The sequence below is a fragment of the Macrobrachium nipponense genome, chromosome 9 (assembly GCF_015104395.2).
Source record: "Macrobrachium nipponense isolate FS-2020 chromosome 9, ASM1510439v2, whole genome shotgun sequence".
Classification (NCBI taxonomy): Eukaryota; Metazoa; Arthropoda; class Malacostraca; order Decapoda; family Palaemonidae; genus Macrobrachium; species Macrobrachium nipponense.
In genome coordinates this window covers 14,047,007-14,057,006 of record NC_061110.1, presented here as the reverse complement: position 1 = coordinate 14,057,006, position 10,000 = coordinate 14,047,007, and the positions used below count along the sequence as shown (strand labels likewise).

The following is a 10,000-nucleotide window of genomic DNA, read 5'->3' as shown; positions in this document are numbered from 1 at the left end:
ACGGAGAGAGAGAGAGAGAGAGAGAGAGAGAGAGAGAGAGAGAGAGAGAGATGAGAGAGAGTTTCCTTTGAGAGAGTGAGAGAGGAGATGAGAGAAGGAGAGAGAGGAAAGAGAGCTCTGTAAAATTTTATGCAGAGTATAAATTGCCAGTAAAACAGACAATGGCAGCACAATCTCTTGATTCCTTAAAACGTATTTACTTTTTATTAAAGATTTAATTCTCGTTTCATCTGAATGTAAACCCCAGCATTACTCGCCTCTTCTTCGCTTTCTGTCTTCATTCGGGCCTGGACTAATACCTGGCCACCGTGTAATGGTAGAATGAAACGCACGTTTTTTTAGGGCACGTTTCAAAGGAGGTCAAGGAAGAGCAGGGCAGGAGAGCAGGTTCCTTCGTAGGATATTAGCCCCGGCTGCAGGCTACCCGGACCGCTGCTACTCGACTAGTAGGTAAAGGACTCTTCATAGCCCTAGGTCCTTTGCTCCAACCTGGCTGATTCGTTGGCATTTTGCGCACCACCACCTCCCCCCCCCCCCCCTCCCCCCCCCCCCCCCCCCCCCCCCCCCCTCTCTCTCTCTCTCTCTCTCTCTCTCTCTCTCCTCTCTCTCTCTCTCTCTCGAGGAATCCTTTTTCAGTTGTAAACGATTCTTTTTTTATGCATGATATTATGATGCAACATACTATGTGGGTGTGAGGTTTTCTGTTAATATGTACATGTACTATATATTTGTTCTGCATTATTTATCCGTAGCTCTCATTAGATAATATCCGCACGCTATATATATATACTATATATATATATTATATATTGTACACGCACGCGCACACACACACACACACACACACATATATACATATATATTAATAGCAAGAGGGACATTACAGTGTCACTATTATCCTAATTTCCAGTATTTAAGGTTCTTTATTTATTGTAGACCTTGGAATACCAAATGAAGTGGATTTCGAAAATCTCACCTGGGATTCGAACTGTCACTTGTTAGAAGACAGGCAAGGAGAATTCCACATTCTCTTTCTTTCGGAATCCAATTCCTTCGGTGGGAAGTGTGGAAGGGTATTAAAAACATTATGCTATTGCAAACCCAATACGTCATCGGGGCCATTGCAATAAAGAAATAATGACTATTAAGCAGTGTACCTTATTGGCGGATTTTTAATTGCACTTGACAATAAAGTAAGCAATGGGATACATTTCATCGCCGGTTTAGTGACCAACTGAATCTTTTTGTTTTCCTTATTTTGAATTAAAGTACTTCAGGTATTTTACCCCAACCAACGAATTTGAATATGGCCATATGCTTTTCATTCGGCTTTGCCGTTTGTTTGTTTCGTCTAGTTTGCAAAAAATTTCCAAGTTTACTAGCGATGAGATAAGCCTCAACGGACATGGAACTTTACCTGGTGATTTAGTATTAGGGGGGTGGGGGCCGCTTGCTTCCATGGGTTGTTTGATTGTTCAACGTGTTTTGTGAATTACGCATTTTGGCTCTACCATTAAAGGATATCACTGTCATTTTTTTGGCACTCATAAAATCCATAGGTAAATAAAGATTTAAATCTTACGTAAATCGGTAAGTTACAAATGAAAATAAAACAAACATAAATAATTTGCTGATATTTACTCGGCGTCTTGTCTATGTTTACAAATATGATATGCTTTGTCACACAAATAAACTGAATCTCTCTCTCTCTATACTTTCTGTCTTAAATACACACACACACACACACACATGAGAGAGAGAGAGAGAGAGAGAGAGAGAGAGAGAGAGAGAGAGAGAGAGAGAGAGAGATTCTTTGTGTAGTAGGTATTTATGCTTAAATTGATTATAAGCAATATGACTTTTGAAGCCATGTAAACATCAAGGAATGCTTTTTTTTTCATTGAACCTTACTTATTTACGTTAGATTTGAATTTTAATTTTCCTTTGAATTGTATGAGTGCCTAAATATGTTTACGGACACATTTCTTAAAGTAAATATAAATAAGGTTAATGAAAAAGTGAAATAAACAAGACATGAAAACAAAAGACAGATAAATGGAAAATGAAGTTGTGAATCAGAGTCCCGCATTTTTAGAAAATGTGCTAACGTGCGCCTACCGTTACGTTATCGGCAACACTTGTCAAGTGCCTGAGTGACGTCTGGTTTTATCTTACAAAAATATCTGAATTCTACGTTTTATTTTCAGGCGATGAATACATTTTGATGTCTCTTTCTCTCTCGTTGAAATTATGCGATTTCTTAAGATGTTCGTGCTGACGTAAGCCTTCACAATTGAGTATGTTGTGGACACGGCTCTCTTCCTCTCATCACGTGGTTGAAGGAAATTAGGTCAAATAGAACAAAAGATGAACCCCAATTTCGTCGGGAGGGCCAAGAAGGACCCCAAAAACCTGACGGGGCTGGGCTCCAAGAGAGCTGGTGCCGTGTCGTGTATAGCAAAGACTTTCGAGAGCGTTGAAAACGGCTCTCAGTTGGAGGGTCTCAGGGATTCCCAGAGGGGCAGAGGGCAGGGACATCCCCACCAGAGGGGTGAGGAAGGGAGGGAGTCTCAATTTGGGTCAAGGCGAGGCTTCCAAAGGTCGGAGCCGGGAAGGTCATCACAGAACCTCATCAACTACAGACAGCAACGGAGGAGAACGGAAAACAGCGGTGAGGATTATCGGGACCAGAGAGCTAGTCAGATTGAACAAAGGCAGATCAGCCACGAACAGCATCAGCAGCAGCAGCAGCAGCAGCATCAGCAGGAAAGACTCCTTCAGCAGAAGCAGCAGAAACAGAGGTCCCAGCAAAGGCAACAGCACCAACAGCATCAGCAGCATCAGCAGCATCAGCAACAGCAACTCTTGACTCAGCAGCAGGCACAGAATGGTCAGCAGCATCTGTCCAGAAATGGCCTCCAGAGGTCGAGAGGAGGAGACTCCCAAAGGGAATCCTACAGGGAGCCTCGAGATTCCTTACATCTGCCTCGAGCCTCCATACCTCAGAAAGGCTACGAAGCTCACGAGAACTACGACGAACCGAAGAACGTCGAAGAGCCTAAGCCTCGCGCTAAAGGGAAGCCTCAGGCAAACGCCAGTTTTAGGATCAACAACGGGGCGTTCTCTAAAACAACGAACTTGGTTGAACCCTCTCCCTCCAGCAACCTCCTGAACCTTACTCCAAAGCTCGTCAGGAGTCCTACACTGGGTGAACTCCTCCGGGGTGACATGGTGACCTCCTCCTCCAGGTCTTTTGGTGTCCCCAACCCCCGAAGCCCTGATGTGGCCTCAACTCAGCAGGGGGACTTCAAAGGCCAAGGGGCTTCGAGAGGAAAGTCCTTATCAGAACAGAATCTGTCACCCTCTAGGAAAAGCACGGCTAATATTTCCCAGATGATTAACAAAGGTTTCGTCAGAGACAATATGGCTGTCTCTTCGGTTGCTGGACGAAGCAGGAGCGATGTTGGGAAGCCTCCTACTCCTGTCCCTCAACGTCCTGCAAGAGTCCTTAACCTTCAGAGACAGTCCTCTGGGAGAAACCAACAACGACCTAACCCGAATAACAGACTACAAGGAAGAACTCCCGCTTCGCATAGTAGAACAGAAAACGAAACATTTAGTTGTAGTGCAGTGGATGAAGGGGAAACTAAAGTAGAGCATACATATGATCTCGATGTGATAGAAAACGGAACGGTGTGTTCACTAGCTAGACGCATAGAAAGTGGGAATATAAAGAAAACCGCGAATAATACAGGTAAGACCATTTTATTTTAGTGGACTGTTCAAATGTTTCTCTCATGAGAAACTGTTAAAATGTTTCCCCTAATGAATCTGTTGTTGTAGTGGAACTGAGAAGTTCGACAGCACGATAATTTATACCTTTCGTTAATATAAGGAAATGTTTCAAATTATAATGGTATAGTAATCTGTTCAGTATATGAAAGTCTGATTTTTTAAATAATGTAACAGAAAATTAAATGTTTCCTGAAGTAAAGTAATAGGTTAATGACCTTAGTTTTATAAAATACTTGGATAAATACCATGAATTTTTTTCATTTTTAAAGATATATTTGTGAGTGTGTAAGGACAACGCTATATCTCCAAATATTCAGAACCACACGGGATCCCTTCCTTTAATATATGAAGTCTTTATTGAACTGCTCGATAAGGAAAACACCTTTAAGTTTCTCGTATTTTTTGCAGGTATGTGTGTGACAGTCGTCTTTGGAATTTGGCCTTTGGTAAGTAAAATTGTCATTGGTCTCGTCTGGTATCTAAAAGAAAAGCCTGGGACATTGTTCCACCGCTATCTAAAAGTAGAGGAGAACAGTGTCCCTGGTTTTTAGTCAGAGAACACTTCGAAGTGATGATTACAGCACACTGTAACTGCTTTCAAAAAATGATGAGTAAATGGAATTCCAAGTTTCTAAAAATGATAAGTAGATATATTGCTTCTGGTTTTTCAAAGTAGCAAAGGAACTGCCACTGGTTTCTTATAGCGCCAATTGGGGTAACATTTTCACCTTATGTTATATTCTGATTTTTCGAGAACAATTTCACGTTGGATAACGATGCTGGTACCTTCCCCCCCAAAAAAAAAATTAAGATGGGAGTTATGTAATCATCCGCTTATGTTTGTTGGTTTTGCCTGTCCGTCCTAAAAAAATTATGCATGGATTTCCATAAATATTTAAGAGTTGCGTCACTTAAGAGAATAGTGGATTTTTAGAAGGATTAGAATATCGATGCCGCTCCAAATTAGTTTTTTTTTTTTTTTTGAGATTTGCAAAAAAGTCCCCTCGAGATTTTTTTTATCGTCATCAGTATTTGAGAACAACAGTGATGATAAAAACAAGAACACGATTTTATTAGTGTCATCACCATACTTGTTTCCATCAATGTTAAGGTTGTTATATTATCTATCACCCTCCCTCTATCTAGGTTGGTTTTACTATATGTAAATTATAAGGCTACTAAGATAAGTAATATACTCTAAATTAAGGTAGAAGCCACGAAGGAAAGTGAAACAATAGAGTGCTGCGAGATCTTTCGACTCAACGTCCTGTACTTAGCAGGACAGTGAGTCGAAAGATCTCGCAGCACTCCACTGTTTCACTTTCCTTTGTAGCTTCTACCTACCTATATATATATATATATATATATATATATATATATATATATATATATATATATATATATATATATATATGCCTTTAAAATCACAGTAAATTCATGAGACTTCATTATGTAAACGAATACCACAGGAAAATGACAGGCAGAAGGTCAGTACCATGCGCTTTCTCCTGTTTATTCAGGCATCGTCGGTTGAGCAACAAAATACCTGAATAAACAGGAGAAAGCGCTTGGTACTGACCTTCTGCCTGTCATTTTCCTCTGGTATTCGCTCACACCACACAAACGTGTGTGTGTATATATATATATATATATATCTATCTATATATATATATATATATATATATATATATATATATATATATATATATATATATATAATGTCACTAATTCACTATAGTATTTTCTTCAATGAATTGATATTATTGCCGTTTACATTAATATTAATATTTAAAAAATAAATCATTTATTAATCATGCACAAAACATCGTAGGAGAGAGAGGAGAGAGAGAGAGAGAGCTGAGAGAGAGAGACGACTTGTTAGAGAGAGAGAGAGAGAGAGATTGAGAGAGAGAGAGAGATTTTTTCATTATTTCTTCATTCAATTCCTCGCTTATGTGAAAATTTTCACTACGTTCTTTGTAGAAAGTGGCTTTCACTGGGAAGTTTATTCGAATAAAAATGAAAAAAAATATAAAGAAAATTTAAACGTCATTGTGGTTATTCCAATTTATGAATGCGGTGGATGTAGTCAGTGAACTATATATATATATATGTATATATATATATATATATATATATATATATATATATATATATATAAAGTGTGTGTGTTTTTTTAACCATACATCATTTACCTCTAAAGGATTTTTGCGATTACGTTGCTAGTCTTTTTCTTGACTTTTAGGTCGCCTATTATTTTTATAAAAACTGAGAGGAGGTTTTTGTCTGTATTATTATTATTATTATTATTATTATTATTATTATTATTATTATTATTATTATTATTATTATTATTATTTATTTTTTTTTTTTTTGCTCTATCACAGTCCTCCATTTGACTGGGTGGTATTTATAGTGTGGGGTTCCGGGTTGCATCCTGCCTCCTTAGGAGTCCATCACTTTTCTTACTATGTGTGCCGTTTCTAGGATCACACTCTTCTGCATGAGTCCTGGAGCTACTTCAGCCTCTAGTTTTTCTAGATTCCTTTTCAGGGATCTTGGGACCGTGCCTAGTGCTCCTATGATTATGGGTATGATTTCCACTGGCATATCCCATATCCTTCTTATTTCTGTTTTCAGATCTTGATACTTATCCATTTTTTCCCTTCTCTTCTCTTCAACTCTGGTGTCCCATGGTATTGCGACATCAATGAGTGATACTTTCTTCTTGACTTTGTCACTCAACGTCACGTCTGGTCTGTTTGCACGTATCACCCTATCCGTTCTGATACCATAGTCCCAGAGGATCTTTGCCTGATCGTTTTCTATCACTTCCTCAGGTTGGTGCTCGTACCACTTATTACTGCAAGGTAGCTGATGTTTCTTGCACAGGCTCCAGTGGAGGGCTTTTGCCACTGAATCATGCCTCTTTTTGTACTGGTTCTGTGCAAGTGCCGGGCATTCGCTTGCTATGTGGTTTATGGTTTCATTTTTCGTATTGCACTTCCTACATATGGGAGAGATGTTATTTCCGTCTATCGTTCTTTGAACATATCTGGTTCTTAGGGCCTGATCTTGTGCCGCTGTTATCATTCCTTCAGTTTCCTTCTTTAGCTCTCTCCTCTGTAGCCATTGCCATGTGTCATCGCTGGCTAGTTCTTTAGTCTGTCTCATGTATTGTCCGTGCATTGGTTTGTTGTGCCAGTCCTCTGTTCTGTCTGTCATTCTCCTGTCTCTGTATATTTCTGGGTCTTCGTCTACTTTTATTAGTCCTTCTTCCCATGCACTCTTTAGCCACTCGTCTTCACTGGTTTTCAGATATTGCCCCAGTGCTCTGTTCTCGATGTTGACGCAGTCGTCTATACTTAGTAGTCCTCTTCCTCCTTCCTTTCGTGTTATGTATAGTCTGTCTGTGCTTGCTCTTGGGTATAGTGCTTTGTGTATTGTCATATGTTTCCTGGTTTTCTGATCTATGCTGCGGAGTTCTGCCTTCGTCCATTCCACTATTCCTGCGTTGTATCTGATTACTGGCCCTGCCCATGTGTTTATGGCTTTTATCATATTTTCGGCGTTGAGTTTTGACTTGAGTATCGTCTTGAGTCTCTGCATATATTCTTTCCTTCATCTCTTGGTGTTTTACATACCCTCCTTTCATTATTCCCAGGTATTTGTATCCTGTCTCATCTATGTGTTTGATGTTGCTCCCATCTGGTAGCTTTATCCCTTCAGTTCTCGTTGTACTTTGCCTTTTTTGTATGTTGACTAAGGAGCATTTTTGTTTTCTATTCCAAACTCCATCCTGATGTCCCCAGATACAATCCTTACAGTCTGGATTAGGGTATCTATTTCCTTGATGCTCTTACCATACAGCTTGATGTCGTCCATGAACACAGATGGTTGATTCTGTTGCCTCTTTTCTTGAGTTGGTACCCGGCATCCATCTTCTGTAGTACTTTTGTCATGGGAATCATGGCTAATACGAAGAGTAGTTGGGACAGTTAGTCGCCCTGGAAGATCCCTCTCCTGATATTAACCTCTGCTAGTCTTATTCCAGAGCTTGTAAGTATTGTATTCCAGTTGCGCATTGTATTTTTGAGGCATTCTATTAGCCATGTGTGTGGTATCATGTCGAAGGCTTTCTTATAGTCTATCCATGCCATGCTTAGGTTGGTTTTCCTTCTACTGTTCTTCATTACCATTTTGTCTATCAGGAGCTGGTCTTTTGTGCCCCTACACTTCCTTCTGCAGCCTTTCTGTTGGTGGGGGATGGTGTTTGTCTACTCTAGGTAGTTGTATAGCCTTTCACTGATGATACCTGTTAGTTATTTCCACATTATTGGTAGGCAGGTGATAGGCCTGTAGTTACTGGCTATATTTCCCTTACTCTTGTCTTTTTGTACTAAGGATGTTCTTCCTGTGGTCATCCATTTGGGTGCATGGTGATTTGAGATACAATGCTGGAATTGTTCTGCTATTCGTGGGTGTAGGGCCTTGAAGTTTTTGAGCCAGTATCCATGGACTTCATCGGGACCTGGGGCTTTCCAGTTTGGCATTTTCTTTAGTTGGTGTCTGACTGTGTCTGTCGTGATGTCTGTGAATCTTTGTTTTTATTCTCCCTGTTTCTTCTTCCTGACTTCCTGGAGCCACGTTCCATGTTTGTTGTGTGATACCGGATTGCTCCATATGTTTTCCCAGAGTCTCTTACTTGGTTCGGCTTCAGGAATTTCTGGTGGTTGTCCTTCCCCTCTTAGTTGGCTGTATAGTCTTTCTGGTTCGTTCCGAATAGTTTGTTCTGTTGGTATCCCTTATTCCTGTTCATGTACCGTTGGATCTTATGTGCTTTGGCCTTAAGCCTCTGTTTTACATCTTCTATTGCGTTGTTTAGTCCCCTCTCTTGTACTTTGTATTTCTCGTTGAGTTCCTCCCTTGTTTTCTTGCTTCTTAGCCTTTTTTCTGCCGTCTCTTTCAGTTTACTCAAGTCAGATCTCATCACCATGATTTGCGTTTCCAGGCGCCTTTTCCAAGGAGGTTGCTGTTTTGGTTTCTGTTGGGTTGGTTGTGCTGGTGGTGTTGGTGTTCGAATCCCCATCAGCTCTGCTACTAATCTTGCTCCTGCATATGCCAAGTTATTTGTTTCTGTGAAACTGGTGGTGTGTATTATGCCCATTATTTCATTGACCTCACTTGTTTTCTCCCTTAATTTCTTGGTGTTGTAGGCTTTCATGGAGGGAATCTTTGTTCTCTCTGTATCTGGCTCCATCCATTGTCTAATGTTTTCTACCCATTCGTCGGTGTTTCTTCGTGTGTAGTTGTTTGATACCTCATCCTCCCTGTCGTCTTCGTGTAATTCGTTGTCGTGTGACATTTCCCTTTCCAGTTGGGGAGAGCCAGTTCTTTTTCTTTATGTTCCTTACTTGGTCTGCCAGGCTCTGCTCTGTTTGGGGGGTGTTATTCCTCTCATTCCAGATGTTGACCAATCTTCTTCTATATCCTCTCTCCGTCGGGTTGCTTCTGATGTAGCATCTCCATATTTCCTTATTTTCTTCTCTTGTCCATTTCTTCCTTTTTGCTTCTGTAGCTCCAATCTCAGGCTGTTGATTACTGTCGTTGTGGTGATCAGTTGCTGGATGACGACCTCCAAGTACCTGACCGTCTTCCCCTTCAATTGGGTTGAATACCTGGTTGCCGGACGAAGCTCCTCTGTTGCCAGAGGTTCCATTTACGTCGCTGTCGTTTATTCCTTCATTTCTTTCCATCATTGCTGAGTTTTGCTATTTAACTCATAGCTGGACCCTACCCCATCAGGGATAGGTACTCATTTACAGCTGAGTAGACTGAGGAAATTATGGTAAAGATCCTTTCCCAAGGAATCAACGCCGAGGAGAGCGGTCACCCATCCAACGACTGACCAGCCCCAATGTTGCTTAACTTGACTCAAGTCCATTGACGACCTAACCCACTCCTCCACGGCGCCACATATTATTATTATTATTATTATTATTATTATTATTATTATTATTATTATTATTATTATTATTATTATTATTATTATTAGGCTAATTTTATCACCTTCTGCAGTGGGGGGAGACATTTTCACTGATTATTTGTCTCCCCCACTACAGAAGATATTATTATTATTATTATTATTATTATTATTATTATTATTATTATTATTATTATTATTATTATTATAATATCTACGAAG

At 40.0% G+C, this 10,000-nt stretch overlaps 1 protein-coding gene across 1 annotated transcript; it reads left to right on the top strand.

Annotated features, from left to right (window-relative positions):
• The first annotated feature begins 2,367 nt into the window (after window positions 1–2,367).
• Window positions 2,368–4,346, top strand: LOC135218013 (putative uncharacterized protein DDB_G0279653). Its single transcript, XM_064254158.1, has 2 exons — window positions 2,368–3,754; window positions 4,204–4,346. The coding sequence occupies exons 1-2, from the start codon at window positions 2,368–2,370 to the stop codon at window positions 4,344–4,346; spliced, it is 1,530 nt and encodes a 509-aa protein (XP_064110228.1).
• The last annotated feature ends 5,654 nt before the right edge of the window (window positions 4,347–10,000 follow it).

What these genes read in the sequence shown, in the direction of transcription:
- LOC135218013 (XM_064254158.1), top strand. Translation starts at nt 2,368, where the DNA reads ATGAACCCCAATTTCGTCGGGAGGGCCAAGAAGGACCCCAAAAACCTG. An exon ending in GAAAACCGCGAATAATACAG is followed by an intron (nt 3,755 to 4,203) that starts GTAAGACCATTT and finishes TATTTTTTGCAG; the next exon opens with GTATGTGTGTGACAGTCGTC.